The sequence below is a fragment of the Pistacia vera genome, unplaced genomic scaffold (genome assembly GCF_008641045.1).
Source record: "Pistacia vera cultivar Batoury unplaced genomic scaffold, PisVer_v2 Contig1320, whole genome shotgun sequence".
NCBI classification, from domain to species: Eukaryota; Viridiplantae; Streptophyta; class Magnoliopsida; order Sapindales; family Anacardiaceae; genus Pistacia; species Pistacia vera.
Window position 1 is genome coordinate 32,737 of NW_022195381.1, and position 24,951 is coordinate 57,687.

General features: G+C 34.3%; 2 protein-coding genes across 2 annotated transcripts; both read right to left on the minus strand.

Annotated features, from left to right (window-relative positions):
• Positions 1–15,582: 15,582 nt before the first annotated feature.
• On the minus strand, positions 15,583–18,698 carry LOC116122210. Its single transcript, XM_031408107.1, has 3 exons — positions 18,472–18,698; positions 17,565–17,994; positions 15,583–16,092 (listed from the first exon to the last, which is right to left on the minus strand). Exons 1-3 carry the CDS (start codon positions 18,626–18,628, stop codon positions 15,738–15,740), a joined length of 942 nt encoding a protein of 313 aa, XP_031263967.1. The 5' UTR covers positions 18,629–18,698; the 3' UTR covers positions 15,583–15,737.
• A 1,883-nt stretch (positions 18,699–20,581) lies between these two features.
• LOC116122209 (eukaryotic translation initiation factor 4B3-like) lies at positions 20,582–23,274 on the minus strand. The gene is made up of 2 exons (XM_031408106.1): positions 22,163–23,274; positions 20,582–21,041 (listed from the first exon to the last, which is right to left on the minus strand). Exons 1-2 carry the CDS (start codon positions 23,257–23,259, stop codon positions 20,948–20,950), a joined length of 1,191 nt encoding a protein of 396 aa, XP_031263966.1. The 5' UTR covers positions 23,260–23,274; the 3' UTR covers positions 20,582–20,947.
• Between the last annotated feature and the right edge of the window lie 1,677 nt (positions 23,275–24,951).

Consider the following 24,951-nt stretch of genomic DNA (forward strand, 5'->3'; position numbering starts at 1 on the left):
GAGAGGACACTAAGGAGCTCACGGCCATCACCATAGTCCACTTCACAGACTATGATGCTATAGCGGCTAAAGCACAAACTGATCCGAAGCTAAAACTTATTGTTCAAAATCTTCTTTTCGACGCCAATAGTCGTCCTCACTACCAACTTCGCAAAGGTTGCTTATTGTTCAAAAACAGATTGGTCTTCCCTAAAAACTCCACGTTCATTTCGAAATTGCTGGAGGAATTTCATTGTAGTCCAAGTGGGGGCCATTCTGGGTTCTTTAGGACTTATAAAAGAATTGCTGCTGTTGTGTTTTAGGAGGGTATACGTTGGGATGTGATCAAATTTGTTCAGACCTGTGCCACTTGCCAAGTTAACAAACACTCTTCACTCAGGCCTGCAGGATTATTACAACCCCTCCCTACCCTAACCTAAGTGTTTGATGACCTTTCAATGGACTTTATAGGTGGTTTGCCTAAGGCCAAAGGGGTTGACACTATCTTTGTAGTGGTCGATCGTCTCACGAAATACTCTCATTTCCTATTATCAACCCATCCTTACACAGCCAAGGATGTCGCTAATGTGTTTGTATCTGAGGTGGTAAAGCTCCATGGTTTTCCATAATCTATTGTCTCTGATCGTGATAGGGTCTTCATGAGCCAATTTTGGCAAGAGTTGTTTAAAGCCGTAGGTACATCTCTTAAATTTAGCTCCACTTACCATCCCCAAACAGATGGGCAAACGGAGGTGGTTAATCGGTGCTTAGAAGCCTACCTCCGCTATTTTTGTAGCTCCCAACCCCGATAGTGGCCAAATGGTTAGCGTGGGTTGAGTTTTGGTACAACACTACGTACCACAGCTCCACCAAAATGACCCCCTTCAAGGCTCTTTATGGCAGGGACCCTCCCATTATGTTAAAGCTCACAGACTGCCCCTCCTTGATTGAAGATGTCAACCGCCAGATTAGGGACCGAAATGCCATATTGGAAGACCTCAAGCACAATTTAGCTGTGGCCGAAGGTCAAATGAAGCAGTCTGTAGATTCACATCGTCGGGATGTTGTTTTTCAACCAAGGGATTTCGCCTATTTGAAGCTCCAACCATATCGATTTCGGTCATTAGCTAGGAAGCTCAATGAGAAGCTAAGCCCTCGCTTCTATGGCCCATTTAAGGTGTTAGACAAGATTGGGCCTGTGGCTTATTGGTTGGACCTCCCTCCTACCTCTCAAATCCACCGGTGTTTCATGTTTCCCAACTTAAGCCAAGTCTCTATTCTTCAGTTCCTGTTCAACAACTTTCCCCCTTTTTAACTGAAGACTTGGAACTACAGGTATATCCTGAAGCTGTCCTCTCCACTTGTAAGTTACTGGATGGTTCTCTGGAGGTTCTGATTAAATGGCAGGACCTTCCACCATTTGAAGCCTCTTAGGAGGCTTATGACATGATCTTGCAGGAAATTCATATTAGAATTAGTTAGCAGGAATCTCCACGTAAGGGAGTGCAAAAAGTGTGATTTCAATTGTATTTAAGAGAGAGCAATTGCTAGTTGATGGCAGGAGGAAATCTGGAATCAGTTGGGAGGCCGCTAGACCCTCAAAGTGCTAGCCACTCTTTTATCTTTTCTCTGCCATTTTTATTTTCTGCTTGCTTGCAGTGTTTTGTCAATCCAAATCAATATATATATATATATATATATATATATGTGTGTGTGTGTGTGTGTGTGTGTGTGTGTGTGTGTGTGTGGTGGAGAAGTGTATTATTGACTGGGGAATTGAAAATAAAGTCACTATAACGGTGGATAATTCAACTGCTAATGATATAGCAATAGCTTACTTGAGGAAGAGATTGGCGGATAGGAATGCTTTGAGTCTAAATGGTGAACATTTTCATATGAGATGCACAACTCATATTTTGAATTTGATTGTGAAGGATGGTATTAGCGAGATTAAGGAATCTGTTAGCCAAATTCGTAATGTAGTTAAGTATGTGAAGAGTTCTTCCAATAGAAGCCAAATCTTTGAAAGATGTGTCAAAGAAGAAATGATAGGTTATAAAGGTACTGTGTGTCTTGATATTGCTACTCAATGGAACTCGACTTTCCTCACGTTGGAATTGGCAATCAAATTCAAAAAAGCTTTTAAAAGGTTGGAAGAGAGGACTCCAACTACTTGGTTGAAATGACATATGATGTTCCTTTTGATGAAGATTGGGAAAATGCAACTGTGTTCGCCAAGTTCCTAAGGAAATTTTATGAAGCTACAACCAGGATGTTAGGGTCCAACTATGTGACTTCAAACAATTATTTTCATGAAATTGTAGGCATTGTCACTACTTTAAATGATTGGGAGAAAGACTCTAATGTTTGTCTTAATGCAATGTCAATTAAAATGAGGGAGAAATTTAACAAGTATTTTGGGAGTCTTAACAAAATGAACGTGATGGTGTTGATTGCAGAGGTGTTAGATCCTAGAAATAAAATCAAATATGTGAGTTGGTGCTACAAAAAAAAGATATATGTCGATGACTAAGAAAAGGTTGAAAGGATGTCCAGAATCGTGAGACACGTGTTACAAGAATTGTTTGAATTTTATAAAGGACTTCCATCAAATTTAGATGAAAGTCAATCTTCTGGTTCTTGTCCAACAAGCGGAAATGATCAACCTTTACCTGTTGCTAGTAGTCAGCGTGGTGGGATTGTCCCCGACACTTTGAGGTCGGCATATGTGAGGAGATGGAGGTAGAGGTACATGATGCTGCCAAGTCAAAGTCAGACCGATACCTTGATGATAAATGTGAATCCATAATGTTTGACTTGAATGTATTGGAATGGTGGAAAGCAAATGCATCAAAGTATACAGTTCTCTCGCATATGGCCAAAGACCTCTTTGCAATCCTAGTGTCTACAATTGCTTTCGAGTCAGCTTTTAGTACATCGGGTCATGTACTTGATAAATTTCAAAGTTCTTTATCTCCGCCAGTTGTTGAATTGTTGATTTGTACAAGCGATTGGTTGAAATGTGCATCAACTCTGCATGAAGATGACTAGGAGGATGCAGAGGCTTATGAAGCGGGTATAGTATCTAACTAAGTAACAATTATATTCTTATCTCTTAAATTTATTTTAAGTTATTAGTAAATAAATTTATTCAATGTTTGTACTTTTTTAAGCTACTAATTGACTTTCTTGTGTTTATTTTGTAGAAATGGTTGGACTTCAATCACTTGATGTCATCCACGCCTAATTTGGAGCATTAGACATGAGTTATGTTATGCTTTTGGGTTGTTTTGTAGTTTTATAATTGTAGTGATTGAAATTAGTGGGAGAATCAAAGAAGTTGGTGACAGTTTCTAACTTTCTATATTGTTGTTTGTTTGAATGATTTTGGTGAAGTTATTTGATGTGAATTGTGATAAATAATTGTTAGTGTTTTGGTTTTGATTGAGGAATTTTATGTGAATTGTGATGAATTGATTGAATTCAAGTGTTGCCTAGAGATTAGAGGATTTATGAGTTACATTGGATACAAATGAATGAGTAATCAAAATTTGTTAGAGGATTATTTGTAAACTTTTAAGGCATTTTTATCATTTTTAAGCTAATAAGGGGGTAATTAATTTTTTACAGGGTACACGATAAAGGAACCGGAACCTACATTTTAAGTTCTGGTTCCTTGAATTTAAGAACTTGCACTGTGCGGTTCCGGTTCCGGTTCCCCCAAAAAATGCAGGGTACTCGGAACTGCTCAGCCCTAGAAAAGAGGGAGAGGATTTTCTCTTAGTAACCTAGATGTTTGTTCTTTGTAGTTCTTACTAACCTTCCTCGTTTTACATTTGAACATGTTTCATCACTATGCTATGAAGAGCATATGTGCATAATTAGCCAAATTCAATTTGTGCATGGAGTATCTTTATCTTCTATGCCTTGTGGCCACGGCTTCATGAGTATTTATAGAATGTTACTGAATGTCTTTTATGTAAGGAGGATATTAGAATTCCTTGCTATTTGTTTCATTTTTTTAAACTGTGTATAAAAAAAAAATGAACATGTATTACACACAGAAAATACTTATAATATATATATATTTTTTAATATTTTAGTAATTAACAATGAGAATGAGGTTTCAAGAAATGGACTTTGTAGATGAACTAGAGCACCTAGCATAAGTAACAATGAGAATGAGGTTTCAAGAAGGGCAACAAAGTAATTGATGACCATGAAGGCAAAACCAAGAATTAATTTTGTAAGAGTTAAAGTTTTTTTTTTTTTTCAAATTACTATTTGATTTTAGTATTTTATTCTTTTTTAACAAAATTATTAAGCATGATAATTTTTTATTAATAGAAAAAAAAAAATCATATATCTAATTAGAGAGGCCTAATATATAAGTCTCATCTTTTTAAATTATATTAAGAAAAAAATTCAAATAACAATAGTAAATCTAATACAAAAGACACAAAATTTAAAAATAAATACATAACTAATACAAAAATGTATAATGATCAAATAGTCTTATTTTCTTTTTATTTCATAACAAGGTAACACCTTAATTTTATAATATATTTTTCAAATTACTTATTAATACTCACCTATATTCTCTATCATTTTGATGACACACTTTTAACGTAGTTTTATATATATATATACAAAAAAGTTCATAAATATAAAGAATTAAGTCTAAAATAGTTAAATTAAGAGAAGATAACTATTGGATTCATGAAAGTTGATTGAAAGCAACAAGTTTTACTATTTCTAAATTACTGAATTAATTTATTTTATTATGTTTGATAAGTGGAATAAAAAATTATCTAAATATGAACTTCATTTTCAAGACTTTGATTTATACATGGTTCTTTTTAATGTTTCATAGTAGACGGAATAGGAGATGTACATTACAATTTAACATTTTTCCTAATATTCTAGATTGCCTTATTTTTTATTGTTAATTTGTTATCATGGTTCTCCTTACTAGATAACTAGTGCGTTTGGTTTATTATTTTTATATTGATTGTTGGGATAGTGTTAGATAGTTGGATACGGTTATTATTACGAGGTAAATTTTAAAAATTTACAAAAAAAACCCCCCTAAGTTTACTAATTTAACTAAATACCCCAATATATAATTTTTTGTAAAATGATAAATCACCCCCACCCCCCTACAGTGCCAGATTCTGGCCACCACTGTCGAATCTGGCATTACGACTCAAATCGGTCAGATCTGGTCGCATGTGCGCGATCTGGCCTTTTTCAGTCAGATCAATAACTTACCGGCCAGTTCCGATGGTTGTGTAGGCCTTTGTGTAGATTTCGACTACCACGATGATAGTTGTCAGAATCTGACAACTATGGGTGAATTGGGGTGTTTTTATTAATTTTTAAAATTTTTTTCTAAGAGTTTTATAAAATTAATAAATTTAGGGGTCTAAAAATATTAAAAAATATAATAAATTTTTCTAAATAATTAAATAATAAATATTTTAGAAATAGGATTGGAATATAAACGATAGACCAAACGCACTAAATAAATTATGCATGTTGGAATAAAAAAGAAAAACAATAAAGAAATGGAAAAGGATAGCATTAAATATGTGACAGAAAACTACTAGAAGAGAAAGCTAAAACTTAATTAGCGGCTATAATTTGGTAAGTCAACTTTGATCTTAGCCTTTGAATATGGTAACATCTAGTGTTTGGTAAACAACTTTAAAATTGGTTAAGTTTAAGTTGATTATAAAATAATTAGATTTGTGAAAAGATTATAAAAACTAGTAAAAATAGTTTTATAAAATCATATTATTTCTAAAGCTGATTTATATTATAAAATAACAAACATACCCACAAAACTAACATAAATAACAATTGATTTATATATTAAGGGAAACGACTTATACATACCCAAGATTTATCGTAACAGCAAGTTATACCAAAAGTTTTGAAATGACAAATAGGTACTTTCCGTCATGTTCTGTTAGTGATTTCTGTTTATACTGTTTATAAAAGTGAAAAGACTAAAATACCCTTAAAGTTTAAATTTTAGTTTTTTATAAATTTAAAAATTTCAAAAAACCCCCTAAGTTTACAAATTTCACTAAATACCCATATATAAAAGTTTTATAAATAACAAACACAACCCCCCACCGGCAAGTGCCAGATCCGGCCACCCACCGCCGGAATCTGCCGAAAGTTGCGTTACGACACAGACCCGTCGGATCTGTGTCGTAACGCGTCGATCTGGCCTTTTCGGCCAGATCCGTGGCTGATCTGGCCGAAAAGGCCAGATCTACGGCTAATCTGGCCGTCGACGCCGCAAACTCCATCTGCGGTCGACGGCCAGATCTGCAGGAGATCTGGCCTTTTCAGGCCAGATCACACACGGATCTGGCCTGAAAAGGCCACATCGGCACTTTACGACACAGATCCGATGGGGATCTGTGTCGTAATGCAGTTTTCCGGCCAGATTCCGGCGATGGTGGCCGGAATCTGGCATTGGGGTGGTGGGGGTGTTTTTGTCATTTAACAAACTTTTTATATATGGGGGTGTTTAATTAAATTAGCAAACCTATGGGGTTTTTTAGAAATTTTTAAATTTATAAAAAACAAAAATTGAAACTTTGAAGGGCATTTTAGTCTTTTCACTATTAATAAACAAAAATCACTAACAGAATATGACGGAAGGTACTTATTTGTCATTTTAAAACCTTTTGGGTACCAACTTATCATTACAATAAACTTTGGGTATGTACAAGTCGTTCGCCCTTACAATTAATTCAATAACTTGTTTATAAATTTAAAAAAAATTGAAATAGGATTGGTTGTTGCCACTTGCCACCATAGGCAGTGGTTAACTGTCAACAGTGGTTAATCGACAGTCAATGCAGGTGAACAATGGCACATTGGCACCATATCCAGTCATATAAGGATTGAAAACTTTCAATCGGTCAGAATCCGATTGAGTCACTGGATTTCAACATCGTTTTTGACCACAGAAGGCGATCAAATCTTTCTTTGCCTTTTGTAGCCAAAGTATAGGTCGAAATCCGGTGATTAACCGGATTCCAATTGTTCAACATGCACCGGTTCTTATAGATTGGTGGTGGCACAAACGCACCACCTTTGATCAGCTTTGACCACAAATCAATGGTGGTTGATTGGCGGTTGACTGCTATTGACTATTGTCGACTTGTGAACTGTTTTTTCAATTTTTTTATATTATTGATTTTAATTATATAAATTATTTTAATATTTATCAAATGCTTATAAAATACAAATTTAAAATTATAAAAATATTTTAAAAGAAAATGTCATTTTTATTCATTACATATACAACAAGAATTTCAAAATCTAATTTACAAAATGTACAATTATAGATTTTGAAAATTCCAAACACAATAAAATTTATTTTCAAACCTAATTATTNACCAAACGCACTAAATAAATTATGCATGGTGGAATAAAAAAGAGAAAACAATAAAGAAATGGAAAAGGAAAGCATTAAATATGTGACAGAAAAATACTAGAAAGAGAAAGCTAAAACTTAATTAGCGGCTATAATTTGGTGAAGTCAACTTTGATCTTAGCCTTTGAATATGGTAACATCTAGTGTTTGGTAAACAACTTTTAAAATTGGTTAAGTTTAAGTTGATTATAAAATAATTAGATTTGTGAAAAGATTATAAAAACTAGTAAAAATAGTTTATAAAAATCATATTATTTCTAAAGCTGATTTTATATTATAAAATAACAAACATACCCAACAAAACTAACATAAATAAACAATTGATTTATTACAATTAATTCAATAATTTTTTTATAAATTAAAAAAAAATTGAAATAGGATTGGTTGTTACCACTAGTGGTTAACTGTCAACAGTGGTTAATAGATAGTCAATGCAGATGAACAATGGCACATTGGCACCATATCCAGTCATATAAGGATTGAAAACTTTCAATCTGTCAAAATCTGGTTGAATCACTAGATTTCAACGTCGCTTTTGGCCACAAAAGGCGATCAAATTTTTCTTTGCCTTTTGCAATCAAAGTATAGGTCGAAATCTGGTGATTAACTAGATTCTGATAGTTCGACATGCACCAGTTCTTATAGATTGGTGGTGGCACAAACGCACCACCTTTGACCGACTTTGACTGCAAATCAATGGTGGTTGACCGACAGTTGACTGCTATTGACTATCGTCGACTTGTGAACTATTTTTTCAATTTTTTTATATTATTGATTTTAATTATATAAATTATTTTAATATTTATCAAATGCTTATAAAATACAAATTTAAAATTATAAAAATATTTTAAAAGAAAATGTCATTTTTATTCATTACATATACAACAAGAATTTCAAAATCTAATTTACAAAATGTACAATTATAGATTTTGAAAATTCCAAACACAATAAAATTTATTTTCAAACCTAATTATTTTCAAAGTTGGGGAAAAGCTGATTAAACTTAAAGCTACAATAATCTTAAACTAATCCTTGTTATCAAATATTCTATTTTATAAAAAGATTCAAAAGTAGGTTTTCATAGCCTTCATAATAAAAAACTGCTTTTGATAAGGTTAATTACAAAAAACACCCTAAAGCTTACTTACCCTTATTTTTTCTAGAAATAATTACTTAAAAACCCTTTTTTTAAGAGTGAAATTGAAAACTGATTTTTTTTTTTTTAATTGGTTTAATAGATAAAACTTTTCATCTAATTTCTTTCCACTTTTACCCTCTTCACTCTACTAGTTAAGGAAAGCTACTCTAGTTTTCTCTCCCTTTTTTTTAAATTGATTTTTTTAATTAAATTAATAATAGAAAAAATTATCTAAAATTTATATAAAATAGTTTTTTATTTTTTTATTTTTTTATCTGTTTATATGATTAAGTATTACTTTTTAGATAATGACTGTGAAATGTAAATCATACAATTCTCGAGTTANCCTCTATGTGCCATCAATGATTTCAGAGCAATAGCTTGCAGATCAAAACAACCCAGGAATGAACAGACTCACGGTTTTAAGGGATGAGCAAAGGGACCTAAAAGAATTAATAGACTCCAGGCCAGAGCAATAAGTCCAGTACAATCCAATGCACTGCAGTGCATTCCAGTATTTTATTTTTTTTTTTTTTTTTTTTTCAGTTTTTAAAAATTTAGTAGTTCAACTTTTTCATCCTTTTATACTTTGGTAAAGTATCCAATCCAGATTTTTCCTTTTCATTCATTGTATATCATATCATTTGGAAAGATTTATTATAATGCGGTATGACCAGCACTATACTTGTAACTTTTTCATAGAACCTTGATATGACAGTTCATAATTAGTTAATTTACAGTGAGTTTTATCTACTCAAATACAAACTGACCAATCGCAAGCTGCTATTCAAGTTGTATAAAAAAGTTGTATGAAAAAGTTGTAAGTGTAGTTTTATTGAATGCAAAGGTTCTAAATTCTCATAGGTGAAAAATTAAGTAAAAACCTTATGGTGATTTTGAGCCTTTTAGGTGACCTGATGATGCTAATGATAATCTTGTGATGCACTTTAATAATGAGGAAAACATAAAACTTAATTCTCAACCTACTACTGTAAACATGTACATGTAAAGGACAACCGAGCAAAATTTGTTTCACTAGTTGAACATTTGAGCAAGCATACACAATTCCGTCGGTATAATGTCATAAGGTATCATCTCAGGGAATCAAATCAATATTCATGGGAACTAGATGATCCATAAAAATAGGAATTATAGGTTAAAAGAAATGCATTCGGATGAATTTCTCATCGAAAAAAACTATTACATGGTGTTATGAAATTAAAGAAGCACTCTTGATCCAATATTATCAGCTCCAATATAATATAAGTTGCTTACTCGAACTTTGAAAGGAAAGCGATAAGTTCTGTTGGAGTCCTACACCAACTAGACACGCTCAAGCCTACTAGTTTATAAAAGAGGGTAATCTTCCCATTCAACAAGGCCTTATTGGGTGAGGAGTCAGACCCACCTCAAATTTTATCATGGTATTAAAGCCAGGTTCAGTTGAGCTGGGTGTTTAACCAGCGGGTGAGAAGTTAGAGCCGACAACTACCTCCAATAACAGACATAACCCAACATATGGGCTTGATCGTGAGAGAGAGTGTTAGAGTCCCACAGGTTTATAAAAGGGGGTAATCCTCCTATTCAACAAGGTCTTATTGGGTAAGGAGTCAGACACACCTCAAATTCTATCAAGTTTGTACTTCTACCCTAGAGAAAACTCTGACATCCAATTAAATTTGCTTCATAATGGTCAAATGAACTAAGAAACATTAAATATCACAAAAACTTTAGCTAACATATTATGTGAGGTTAGACAGAAGTTACAGGAGGTGGAAGATATCAAGACAAAACCTAACTTTTGCAACAAGTTAATACAAACAATTACGTGACAAAATAAGAATAGCATCCATAAAGCATCAAACTGAGGAAACAAAACAGTAAACCAAATTCAGATATCACAGGAGAAAGTGTTCAAATACAAATTGCTAATGGAAACAAGTGTTCTGAAAAGCATAGCTAATCAATCATGAAGATTTCAACTATTTTCAGGCATACATAAGTAAACTAGAGTGCTTGTATAAGAATGTTTTTGTGTAGTGCATAATGTGATACGACAAATATAAAGATGCAAAAGAGAGTTTCTAAGGTTACTCGGCTAACTTATACAGTATGTCAAGAACACTAGAGATGAAAAAAACTAGACAAGCAAAGTATAATTATATCTCTCCCCTTGTAGCCGAACGGCAAACCCTTTTAGGTTAACTATACTCATAGGGTTTTGTGCTCGAGTCACAAGAGAGCTAGAGAAGTATTTATCACATTTGTATAATTACCTTGAGGTGTTCCGCGGTCCTGAGGATTAAACAGACTCCAATGTAAGTTTTGATACTGAGATACCTTAAAAAAGTATATTTATCATAAAATTATAACTACAAAATAAATAAAATGGACATTTGAAAGACAAATATAAAGATACAAGTGTCTATCTAAAGTAAAGTAAGGCGAAAGTAAAAATTCTAAAGGGAGAACGACATTTTCCCACTCAAGGTTTGGCGAAACAATTCATTCTCACCCTTCAAGTTTCAAAATGACATTTTCCAACCTTTCGTTAGGTTCTGTTATGTTTTCCGTTATTATTTTACTGAAAAGACAAAAATACGTTTACATATTTGACTTTATAAATTTTTTATAATTTTTTAATTAGCCAAAAAGTAAAATATTAAAAAGTCAAAAAAGAAAAAATAATTAACATCACTTAAAAAGTTAGGAGTAATGCTATGGAATTGTTTAAACTTAAATGACCTTAATATTTATTTATAATGTCATCCATATCTTATCACTATTATTCAATAATCTACTAAATTTATAATTTTTTTCATTTTTACTAATTAACATAAAAAATCAATATTCCTAATTAATTAAACAAATAAGGAAAAAAAGATATATTTACACTTGAACTAATAAATAATTGAATAAAACTTTGACTTAACTAAATTTTAATTTATAATAAACTAATTAAAAAATAAACTAATAAAGGGTATTTTTATTTTTTCAGTTAAATATTAATAGAAAGTATTAACAGAAGCTAACGAAGGTGGGAAAGTGTTTCGCCAAAACCTTGGGTGGGCAAATGTCTTTCTCCCAATTCTAAATACATGGCACTGACAACTAAAAGGAATCAAAGAGAGAAGAGAGTTTAAAATGTTTTTATACTAAATGTTGGTTTCATTTTTTGCAGTAAGATGGACAGAGTCCATTAGGTTAGTATAACCTTAAGGTCATGTACAGTACCTCGCAAAACATAGACATCTGACATCTTTATGCTTCCTTCAATCTATGGATATTCATGTATATAAAATTTGTAAAAATTTAATAACAAAAAAAAATCATTAGATCTCTCAAAATAAATTTGAACGCATGCTTTTCACTCTCCTTCCACTCAAAATATTTCCCATTTGTTTAAGACCAAAAGATCATAAAAGCAAACTTGTTATACCTGAAAAGGTAAAACTGATGTAGAGTCCCGTCAGTAAAGGATGGTCAGAGCTCAGAGAGGTTCTGTGCCATCCAGGTATGGCCACGTCGCGCCTAGCATAGGTGGTATGGCTCATGTCAGTACAGCAGACGAGTGTCATGCCAGTCAGCAGCTGGGGATCGCCCACGTATCCAATCCTTGCATAAGTCAAGGAAATCACTTGGGCAAGTGAGTAATGAGACGTAGAGAAGGATTTATACGGTATACACTTATTTGCAGATTTAGTAATCATTACCTTGGTTTATCCCAATATAAATAGATGTCTTCTCTCTCATTTGCGAGATTGACTAATTTCACTCTAGAATAACTTATTCTCTCTCTCTCTCTCTCTCTCTTGCATTCTCTAAGCTATAACATAGCTCGCTGAACGTGATTTGATCTTACTCATTAATACAATATCAATGGACGTAGGATTCACTTTTGAGCATCCGAACCACTTTAAACATTGTTTTTTGCCCCTAATTTAACTAAATATTCTCATATCGTATGTAACTTCTAAGTTCGTTTAACATTTCTCACGTGTAAATAGTTGGTGTCAAAATCAAGCATCAACAAAACTAAATATGAATTAGAAGCAAACTGAGAGTATTGAAGAAAGATTAGAGTTGAAAATATGAAAAAAATAATGGAAAAAAGCATACCTGTTTCATGTTCTTAAAGGACATCTAAGATTGTCTTGCATCAAATTCACCTCTCATCTAGTTATCTAATGTAAGTTGGTAAGTTGAGACAATCGTTGGAAAGAAGAGCTCAACTTAATTACTACTGTGTACTCCACAATCGAATCACCATTTTCTCATTATAAAATATGCATTTAAGCTCAGCAAAAACCTCTGGCCATCCTGAAATTTCCTCTTCCACCCACCACAGCAAACTCACGTTCAAATCTCAGTCACCGGGTTCCTCGAAAACACACTTATCGAGCTGCCATTAAACTCGCCACTGGTGAAACCGAAATCAAGATAAGCCACCAGCGTCAACTCATTTTTACCTGCTGATCATACATACACACCTCTACAGTTCTCAATAACCCTAGATGTTGGATCCGGCCCCACTGTCAGAGGATCATCAACGACCCAGACAGTGCCAAATGGCGTAAGGGAAGTGGCATTGGTTGTCCCATTATTAGTGTGGATTACTTTGACAGCGCTAGGGTTATCGCCACCTGGGGTGTATTGCAGGAAAAAATGGAGAACAGTCTCCTTCTCGGCGGACAAGTAGTGAGTATTATGAAGTTGAAATGGTAATGATGCATGCTGACAGAGCCCAAAACAAGACTGAACAAGGAATTTGCACGAATTCTTAAGCTTTTCTTCTTTGGCTTTTGCATGTAGCAACAGTTAGTTATATATACGATATCATATGAAACATACAGATAGATATATATACATGTGATTCATATATGATTGTATATACGAACATGGCATTCATAGATGGACCAAATTTGAATATATATTCGTTAATTAACTGTTTTTTGCTTAAATGGTGGTCTGTATTTAGGGCATTTCTGTATCCTCATCTCATCAGGCAGACCAAAAGACATTTGAGAGGTGATCACTGATGAGACGAAACTTGATATAATTGATCTCTTGGCTACTAGATTTCAAAATGCTTTTTGGAAAAAGAGTGAATAATTTGGCATCTACCGGACATGTTTTTCACGATTTGATCATCAATTTGAACGATCCACTCTTCTTTAGTTTTGTGTCCATTAATTGCAAGACTGTTTGTTTCCTTAGAATGTTTTGCATGAAACGGGTATATTAGTGGCGGAGAAACAAGAATTCAATTATTGAGGAGGGACAATAATATCATTTAAATTTTGGATGATACTTAATATACTAACTCTTTTAATATTGAGAATGCTGATCGAGCAATTCAGAGAATGCTAATCGAGCAATTCAATAAGAGATCTCAAATCGAATAGATATTGATATATCAGTTCGATCCGAGATCTTTGAATTGCAATAAGTTCGACAAAAGATTAAGAAATCTTGGTGATTTTCTCTGTCTAACGATTGGAGAGTCTGTTTTGAAATCATTCATCGTGCATGCACCACTCGAGTATATATTTTAACAAAAATCACAAAAGAGTAGATTGGACTAGATTATTTGGTAGGAATTAGACATGTTACATGTCAATATACAACAATTAACTCTTAGATTAGGTTAACCTAACAAATTAAACTTTACGGCATTAATTAATTAATTATTTAGATGTGAATAGGCAATTAGTTCTACATTAGATCAACCTCGCAAATCAATTTAGAGTAAACCACTTTTTCTCACCCAAAAAATAGCTTAATAACACTTTTTCACCCACAGACTTTTATAATACCACTTTATTACTCAAATTTATATTTCGTTTCCGATTTTGGCATCGTTCTGACCCCACATCACCACTGAATCATCACTCAGCAAAACCCCATAAACCCTACTCTCGCCGACTTTGCCAATCGTCAATAATTGAGCGATTAGGATTTGCGGAACCGCTCCTCTCAAGTAAAATTCTAATCAATCCCAACGACCAAAAGACTCATTTGCCTACCCTCTTCAAAAGCCCCAAAAGTCTGGATCGAGTTTGCTCTTTGTTTACCGTCAAAATATAAATTTGACAGTAAAGTGGTATTTTAAAAGTATGTGAGTGGGAAAGCGTTATTAAACCATTATTTAAGTGAGAAAAAGTCGTTAACTCAATCAATTAGTTGTTCAGATTTTGGACATGTGTAGGAATTAGATATTTTAACTTACATGTCAATGAGGCAATTGATTATATATACATTGGAATTGGATTAGCCTCACAAATCAACTAATTGTAGTTAAATTTTAGACATGGGTACGCAGGACTAGGAATTACTACACATGTTGCATGATAACAGGTGATTAATTAATTCGAGATTGGGTTAACCTCACAAATCAAACACTGTGACACTAAAATAAACTTTCATTCGATCATCTTTTATCACATCATGTTATACGAGAAATATTGTATGTGTAGTATTATATAAAATTTTAATCTCTATACATTAAATCACCCACTAAAAATGAAAAAATAGGTACATCAAAAAACATTGATAATTCGAGGTAAGTAAATTATGGGTCAATAATATATCACAAGCAATGTTTTTATACCCGGATCAAGCCTTGACCTAGCCTTGGTCGAACGGTTCGACCAACGGGTGGAACAGGTGATGTTATACTAACATAAACATGACGTAATAAAATTTTAAAATTTCTCTATTTAGACAGATTAAGGGAATGGGACCGTTAAGAAAAACAGTTGTCTGGAACGAATTGAAGGACAGACGAACGATTGTTTATTCTCTTGGAAAGAGTGGTTCACTTCAACTCATTCTCTGACCCGACAGTTGAACCGCGGTTCGACACTATTCCCTTCGGTTCAACCCTAAGCCAATCCGGTCTAATGACTAAAACGGGTTTTAACCATTCAATGGACGGGGTTTTAAAACCATAATCGCAAGTTTAAACCCAAAAAAGAGGTTATTCTCGTAAATGTTCTGATAATGAATCAACAACACATAATCTATTGGGTACAAACATATATCAATAGCTAAAAATAACACACACAAATAATCTAAATTTGCAATATAGGAGAATCTATAGGATTAATCCTAAGAAGGTGAATATATAATATAAAGAAAACAACTACTGATAAATGCCCATCACTTGCAAGGCGTGAGTTTGCAAGAGACTTTGCCAGTAGAGCCTGAATTAGCCTTCAGGAACCTGAAAGCTGTAAGGAGAACACTCCTGGAAGATCCCCTCAATGCCCGATTCGTATGAGTCACAACACCAACTGTATTATAAGGGAATTCAAGACTGTTATGTGAGTTTAAAAGTGCAGTTGTTGCTTCTCTTAAGAGAGTCCTGTAGGGATCTCCCCTCCCTTGCAGTCCTTCCCACAATGTCATTTTTGTCCCGTATCGCCGAGCTGCCGCTGGTCCGAAAACGAGAGCTACTTTGGCATCAGGCCTCAGCCCTCTCCAGTAACATTTGTACTCTGGCTTTGTCCAGTTCCTGATCATAAAATTATTTAAACCATAAAAGCAAGTAATGGGTAAATCATCTTTCAAGCCATTAGCCATGCCTCATTAATTAATCTGTAATTATGGAGGACACATAAAACACAACCGACCATCCAACTAAAAAGCTGTCTTCTAGAAGATGTTTATACAAGTTCCTTGTGAAACTCTAGTTCTAAGATGTTAATTTAGGCTTTCACTTTATTCAATTTACGAATCCCATGTGCAATCACTTTATCTAAAGCAGCTTTAGATGGCCGAATGGTTTGAGTGAGACTCTTGGGTGTATTACTCAGAAGGTCCTGAGTTTGAGTCCCTTCTCAAATGCTAATAAGAGTAGCCATTGGAGTATTTATCCGGCCAATAATTCTAAGGTCTTGAAAGATTAGTTAAGATACTCGTAAGCTGGCATATATACCTCGATCATAAAATATAAAAAAAAAAAGAAAAATCACTTTATCTAGTTAGTAACATTTAAGGGTGCGTTTGTTTTAGTATTCCTATCTATATTCTCAATCCTATTCTTAAAATATTTGTTTGTTTAATTATTTAAGAAATATATAGTATATTTTTTTAATTACTTTTAGACCCCTTAAGTTTATTAATTTCACTAAATACCCCCAAAAAAAGTTGAAAAATTAACAAAAACACCCCCACCCACCCATAGTTGCTAGATTCCGGCAACCACCGTCGGTATTAGCCGGAATATGTCACAATGGCCTACAAACGATCGAAACTGGCTGGTAATTCATTGATTTGGCCGTCAGCGACAGCCAAAGAAATGGCCGTCGTTGACGGTCAACAACAACCAAATCTTGACCATCGTTGATCGACAACGATGGCCATATCTTTAGCTGTCGTTGACGGCCAGATCTGGACTTTTGCGACCGTCGACGGCTAGATCTAGCCGTAGATCTAGAAAAGACGAATCTGGCCGGAAAAAGCCATATCGACACCCTACCCGCTAGATCCGACCAGTCTGCGTCGTAACGCCATTTTCCGGCTAGATTCCGATGGTGGTGGCCGGAATCTGACACTGTGGGTGGGTGGGGGGTGTTTTTGTTATTTTATAAAAAATTTATATATTGAGGAGTTTAGTTAAATTAACAAACCTACGGTTTTTTTTTTTTTAGTTTTTAAATTTTACCTCGTAATACTCACCCTATTCAACTACCCAATATTATTCCTAAAATCTTATCCAAAATAACAAAACAAACGAACCCTAAAAGATCCAATATGTGGGTCCATTTCTCGTGTAATCAAGATCCAATATGTGGGTCCATTTCTCGTGTAATCTTGCACGAGTAAGTAGAAAATCTTACACTTGTAAGTCTAATATACACGTAATATGCTCACACAAATACATACAGATACGCCAGGCCATACCTGTAAGTCTCTACCTGTGAGCTTAGCTAATTGATATGCGATAAATCCCCCAAAAAATGAGCCTTAAAGAGTAAAACTTACTGGTGGGGACATGCTGATGCCTCAGTGAAGGGCGTTGGAGGCAATGGAGGCAATGGTGGAAGGTTGAAAGTTGGAGGGGACCTTGAAGAAGGAGGCCTATTCACAGGTGTGACCGGTGGAGATACAGGGTTCGGGTTTGATGACCTCGAGCAGAATGACATTGGGTGAGCAGGCTGAGTGAGCAAGGAATCCACAGCATACAACTCCATACCAAACATCCTGAACATGAGTCTAAGATTTTGGGCAGGACCAGCAGCTGCACCACAAGCTGTAGATTCTTGGTCACTGCCAGAAACCTGAGCAAAACAATTACCCAAGTTTGGGGTGCCATCAAATTTCACTGCATAATTGCCAAGCCAATTTGTTGTCTCTTCTCTTGACGTTGTAATCTGCCCATTACTATCAGCGCAAGTGACCTTAACTTTAATTCCTGCAAGAGATTAAAAAGCTGCTAAACTTATCTGATTTTACAGGCTTAATTAACGAAAAGTAAACAATGATCAAGCTATATGGTCCTATAATGTTCACATGTTAAAACAATCTCTACAAAAAATAGGAAATCTTCTCCGAGACTTCGACTAGTAAACAAATCTATCTTTGACAGGAACTTTTTTTTTTTTTTCAACTAAAAAGAACGAGTCAATTATTTCAACATTATTTACAGCACTAAATCAAGTTCATAAATACATTAATATAAGTGCTAAAAACATTTTTAAGTGGATACCCTTTTATCATTTGGCCGTTTAATGTTGAGAAATATGAAGAGAACACACAATGATATGAAACAATCACCAATGTTTTTCAAAAATATGTCAAGGGATTATAGTAAAGAAAATCAAGAAGGCACTGTGAATCAACTAGAGCATTGGATATTAGTTTAATGGTAATGGTAATGGATCTCACTCACCAGAAACAGGATAATCAAAGAGGGACAATTGGCCATCTTTGCATTGGTCACAGAAGACAGTGCCAGAGACTGTGGTATCTGCTAGAGTTGCATCAATGGCAGCTGCAAGAATGAGAAAGGCTGTGAAGAGGAAGCACCTGCTGCCTGACCAATCCATGAAACTTAAATTTGAGCTGTTTAAGAGGCCAACCAAGCAAAGCAAGAAAGAAAGAGAGAAAGTGTTTATTGTTTTGTGATCGCAGTTGCACTTGTCAGGAAGGAAGTAAATAAATAAGGTGTAGTGGTGAACCTTCTGTGTCAACTCTCAACTGTCAACATTTATGAGTGTAGAAAATTTGATTTCAAAACCAAAAGAAGCATGAAACAGTACGGCCATTTCATTAAAGACTGATGAAATTAGTCACAGATGAGTTGTTGCCAAGATTTTGTATACAAAGTAGGTAGAAAAAAATTTATTAATTCTTGTTGCTAATTATACTTGCTCATTAAGAAGAGAAGAATGTCAATACATTTTGCCAATAGTTCTTGCAAGATGTAGCATGTTTCCTCTTAAAATAAGTCATATAGTGAATTAATGGCATTAAATTTTGGTAATTATTTGAGAGTCTAAGCATTAAGGCCATTAAGGCCATTGATGAGGAAGGCAAGTCGGTTTGAAAGAGTGTTACACATAAATTTTGTATATAAACTCCACAGGTTGGCCTGACAATCAAGAAGGTTTACTCTCTTCATTGAATTTCTAGGTTCGAATAACCTTGAGGTCATCTATTACATTTGTGACTTATCTTATAACACATTGACCTTATAGAATATTCAATAGACCCTGAAGATTAGTTGAGATAGCGCAAATGTGTATAAACTGACCTAACATTACTCATCATATAGACGACAATTTAATTATATATATGTACAAAACTTTATATGTTTGATATTTTTTTTCTTCTAAAAAATGAATGAAATGTGTTCTAGAAAGTGGTAATGTGAAAGCTGGTTTGTATTATTCATGACCATACAGTCATGTTGGATCCAATCTCTTTAACGTGTTAAAGTAAAGAGAAACTGCCTGTAGAATTAAATGCTAGCAATGGCTTCTTTATTGATTCCACACTTCATCCCACACACATACAGCAGAGTTTCATCAACTTGAGACGTGGGAAGCTTTCAAACCGCTGTGTTTGAACTTTTAGCTGTTGGTGGGTGTTGGTTGATGTAAAAGTTTCCAAGAGCATTGATTGACTTTAAATGATGGGATTTGATTTTAATGGTGAGATGTTGTGCTTGCTTCCAAAACCATCATTTCAATCCCTTTCTTTTGTCACGCATATTTCTTTTTAGTATTATGATTGTTTTCTATTTATTAATTAATGCTGTAACAAATAGTTCATCTCACCTAACACTTAATTATATAATATGATTGTTATATTGAAGTAATTTTTCCAACTCCCATTCCCATTCCCATTCCCACAAACCTGCATATATCGAAATTTTGCATAAAAAAACTGATGGGCATCTTGAAAGTTCATCTGAAATGTCTTCCTTGCAGCCAAAAGTTCGATTTGGTGTTAATGGAAGTTCCTCTTTCAGAAATCTTGGAACATATTGGCATTTGCATTTCTTAAATTTTAAATCTGCAAAAAGACTCAAATTGTAATTATATGTTAATGGTGGCTGCGTTTGGTTGATTAGTTTTTGAAATAATTTAGTGCTAGTAAAAGGTTGAATTCCAGCTCATTCGTCATCTCAGATTTGCAGCGGCAATCTGTACATTATAATAACAAGTAGTAGTTGTAAGTTCCAAATTATGAGCAGAGAGAAAAGATGATGCTCCTCAAAACCTGGACATGCAAGCCACAGATTAGAGACAAAAGCCTGTTGATAAATAATCGACCAGGCAAGCAACCCCACATTATTTATAATTGGAATCATCATACAAAATTGACCTTTGCATTGTATAATTTCAAACCCACTAAATCTTTACACACCCAAAATGAGATTTTCTACAACCTTTCTTTCAGGTTCAAGGACTAGGCTACAAGTACAATTCTGCAAGATGCTCCAAGCAAGGAAATGTCACATAATGCAAACAGAAAATTAGGAAGAGCAACAAATGGAAGGTGAAATTCCACACACAAATCATCTTTTCTTGATTTATTGGATCACCATTTCAAAACAATCAAAGATCCACCATCTCGTGAACCCAATTAATAATGTACCGAGTCACCCAAAACAAAAGGGAAAACAGAGTTCAATAAAATTTAATATCATAACAGTAACAACATGGATAATTCTAAAACGGAACACTACTACAAAACAAGCCGAATTGGCCAAACTAGCCTACCAAAATTGTCTAATTACGGCATCCCACTGTAGTAAAAGTTATGGAAACAAACAAGTTGATTAACAGTCGACGAATTCAACACATTAGGCTTCTATTAAGTTCAATATTTCCTTCCCTCACATTTGTCAATCTCTATACTCAATTCTCATCAACATGTCCATTGTCATGTTTCTCCTCAGTATGCCCATTCTCAACTTCTACTTCAGAATGTCCATTCTCAGTTTCCTCAGCACTGGACCCAAAAGAAAACAAATATTAGATTAGATAAGAGTTTAGCAGGTCATTAGGTAGTATCAAACACATAATAAACACCAACACATTATACATAAATGCATAAACTGACCTCAAATTAGGGTGCAAACCACCAAAAAATATTAATAAAAATTACCAACAAGCACATATTGTCAACACAAAATCTGCCTCAACCAAAATTGAATATCAAACAGGAACACCTTTTCTATTGAATTAATGCTAGAAGGTTTACATTACACTCCAAGTCTCTTCCTCTTCAGCAACACAAACCTAGTCCACAACCAACCATTTGATCATGTTCCATGTTCTAAGATCAAGGTCGGTATGAAGCTGATATACTTGTGATTAAGAAAAGAAAGTTTTAATGAACTAAAGTCTTTGGGTGTACTTTCATGTACTGAAAGCAATTTAAATTTTAATAGAGGCTTAGTTCTGATGTTTCGTTTCTAGTAAGACTATCATGTGTAACTCTCAACAGAAAAGGTGGTAAATATTCTTGCCTATACGTAGGACTCAATGGCTTTTTATTATCATTGATAAAGGCCCATAGACAAGTAATTTAATCTTAAGAACTTAATATTGTACATTATGCAGAAACCAAACAGGGGAATTGGATTTTTGTTTGCATGTGCAAATAAGAATAAATTCATTTGCAATAGTAGTAACAGAAAACTGGATGTGCCACACAATCATGTCATTGCATTGAGCAAAACACCACAATAAAAAAACTTTCAAAGTTGCACAGGCCCTAATCTGATGCCAAGCCATTGCAGTTACTACAAATAAATTATAGAGAAGAAGAAATTATTATAGATCAATTTAAAGACCTAAAGAGTTGTTATAAACATTGACAACACCAACTTAGTAATAAGTTTTTCCAAACGCCACATCCAAACCAGTTATAAAGTATAGTAATCCTCAAGTAAACTTCACCAAACTCTAAAATTCCACAAAACCATAGCATTCCAAGTAAAAAACATTTATCACAATGGGTTGTGTAAAGACAATCATCATAACATCAACATTAGCCATTCTTATAAGGATCATAATTGTCATAAAAAAGTTTAAATTTTGAGATTAAAGTTGTCACAAGAAACGAACCTTTGTATGGTTGAATCAACAGAGTCGGAGTCATTCTTCCTCCAACTCCTGCTCTCATTAAACCCACCACGCCCATTACCGAATCCTCTCCTCCCAAACGAGGGCGTATCAGCCTTCTCCTCTTTAATCTTCACCGCCTCAAGCTTCTCCTCAATCTCCTTCGGATCCATCCCTTTCTCCGCCAACACCTGCTCTCTCGGCCTCGCCTCTCCAAACGGATTCACCCCCTTAGGTTTCACTACATTCGCACCCCCGTCACTCACAGGCATAGTGCGTGGCTGCAAAACCAGCCTAGGCCTTGGCCTCTCACTCTCACTACTCTCCTCTCTTTTCTTCCCCCAATTATCTCTATCTCTATCTCTCGACAACGAATCGAAACTACTCTTCCTCTCGCCACCACTGTTGAAACCGAATCGACTCCGAGTTTCAGTCTTGTTCGAAACCCAGCTGTCACTTTCATCAGCCTTGGATGACTGCGAATCAAAGAACCCCCCACTCCTCGGGGCGGGCGCAGACTTCTTCGCGGCAGCCCAATTATCGATCTCGTCGGCACGTGACGACTGAGATTCTCTATTCGAATCCCTATTAGAAACCCTAGAAGAGCCCCAACGGGAGCCGGACGAATCTTCACTGTTATTGGAACCAAAAGAACTGTTATTATATCTATTATTGGAGCCGTAGTTTTTGAAGCCGCCGCCGAGACGAGAGCGGTCGAGTTCTTCGGCGGAGCGCTGACGGGGACCGGTGGGGAGGGCAAGGAGATCTTCATGAGTAAGGCCCTGTGATCGGCTCGGCTGTGTCGGCTGGCTAACGGAGTTAAACTCGGCTAAGGAGAGAGTCTGGCCCTTTTTCTTCTTGGTTTTGGTGGCAGCGGCGGTGGCTAGGGATGGGAAATCGGCGATTTCGTTATTGCTATCTTGCTCTTCTTTCTGCTGCTGAAGTTCAGCTTCGTGTTCCTCAGCGTCCAGAGCCCACGCGCCAGGCTTGGCCCACGGAGAAGACAAGGTTGCCGCCATAGCTGCTGATGTTTCCTTCTGCGTCTCTGAATTTGCCTGCTTTGCTTTGCTTTGATTTGCGTTGGTTAGAAGCCAAAGCATGGTGGGGTGAGGTTTATATAAAGGGTCAGATAATATAGAATACGATCGGACGGTTCAGGATGAGAGTAGGACATTCCGTGATGTTAAGGAATGTTTTCGACTTGATTGAGTGGACGGCCTTGATTTGAATGAAATATATTTCATTCCACCTGAAGTAGGATTAGGAAAGTTACAAAAGTTAATTAATTAGAGACTTATCTAATTTTATATTTACAATTTTAAAAGGATTATTTAATTTAAAGTATGCTAAAACCTTTTATAATTATTAAAAAATTTCTAATTTTAAAATAATTTTATTTATTGCAAATAATTCTAGAAAAAGTTTGAATGTGTTTCAAATTAAATAATCTTATAAATATTAAATAACCATTAAAAAGATAAACAATTTTTGTATTTCAAATACAGTATTCATGTGTTTATTAAAGAATAAATACATCATCAATTAGATAATCTGTATGTATAAATCTTAAATAATTAAATAAAATCTTTAGAAAAAGATAATAATAATAATTAAAAGAATAAAGCCTTTTAGAGTAAAGTCGGGAATTATTAACTAGAGGATATTTTTATAAAATACTAAAGGAAAAATAATAGACAATTTTTTAATAATTGATTTATTTAACTTTTTAACCCGAATAAAACATAAAAGTAGAAGGAAACTTAACGCTGTAGTGTTTGGTTGCTTACGTGGAGCGTTCAGAAATCCCAATTGTCGTGGTCAATGACCAGCTGCGTGGTGGATCCACCATCCACCGATATCAACCGATGCTTGTTAAATATTAATAATACAAATTTCTCTTTCCCCCCCGGGGTTTTGATAAAATACAAATGTCTCTTCAAAATTTTATAAATAACAAAAATTTTCTTATAATTAATGAACCGTTAGATTTTTCTTCTAAGGACTAAGAGTGTTCAGATCAATTAATTTTTCAAGATCTTAAAACTATCAATCAAATAAAAACACAAAAGACTATCTCTATTAACAACAAAGAGAAAACTAAAACTCAAAAACTATTGATTAATATATCCAAAAATCTCTATTGAACCATTCAGTCATTTAAAGATAATTAACAGTCAGATTTTATAACTAAGTAGATTAATAAATATTTATGTAATTGCCTCTCTAATGTTTTATTTTAAGTTTTTAACACTAACAAATTTAACTATAAGGAGATTTCTGTTATTTCAATAATCATAAGGGGATTTTGTGATTAGCCCTATTTAAATAAAAATAATTTAAGCTAAATGACAAGCATGGCCACCTCAGCTTTGTAATGCTATCGTAGAAATCTTTGCTTTCAACAGCTTAGAGCTCAAGCTGATTCTCGAATCCAATCTTAACCTATCTAGATTTGTTTTTTTCTTTAATTTTAAAATACATTTAAAGGGAATTTTTATCCATAACTAGTATTTCCCAAAAGCAAGAAATTCTTCATGGAGGAAAGTTGAACCAAATAAATTTCATGAGAAAACTCAAAACTGTTTCAAAATAACAAACAAAACATATCCCAATTTTTTTTTTTTTGGGGAAAATCAAGCACGACAAAATTTCAATAAATATGAAATGAAACAATGAATTTAGAAAAGAATCAACTCAACTTGATATTCACAAAGATTGATATATGTACAAATATTAAGATCTATCTACCTTTGAACCTGCTGTGAGATTATTTCTCTACATTGTTGTTGATA

What these genes read in the sequence shown, in the direction of transcription:
- LOC116122210 (XM_031408107.1), bottom strand. Translation starts at nt 18,628, where the DNA reads ATGGATTGGTCAGGCAGCAGGTGCTTCCTCTTCACAGCCTTTCTCATT. An exon ending in CTTTGATTATCCTGTTTCTG is followed by an intron (nt 17,995 to 18,471) that starts GTGAGTGAGATC and finishes AATCTCTTGCAG; the next exon opens with GAATTAAAGTTAAGGTCACT. An exon ending in GCATCAGCATGTCCCCACCA is followed by an intron (nt 16,093 to 17,564) that starts GTAAGTTTTACT and finishes TTTTATGATCAG; the next exon opens with GAACTGGACAAAGCCAGAGT.
- LOC116122209 (XM_031408106.1), bottom strand. Translation starts at nt 23,259, where the DNA reads ATGCTTTGGCTTCTAACCAACGCAAATCAAAGCAAAGCAAAGCAGGCA. An exon ending in GTTGATTCAACCATACAAAG is followed by an intron (nt 21,042 to 22,162) that starts GTTCGTTTCTTG and finishes TTTTGGGTCCAG; the next exon opens with TGCTGAGGAAACTGAGAATG.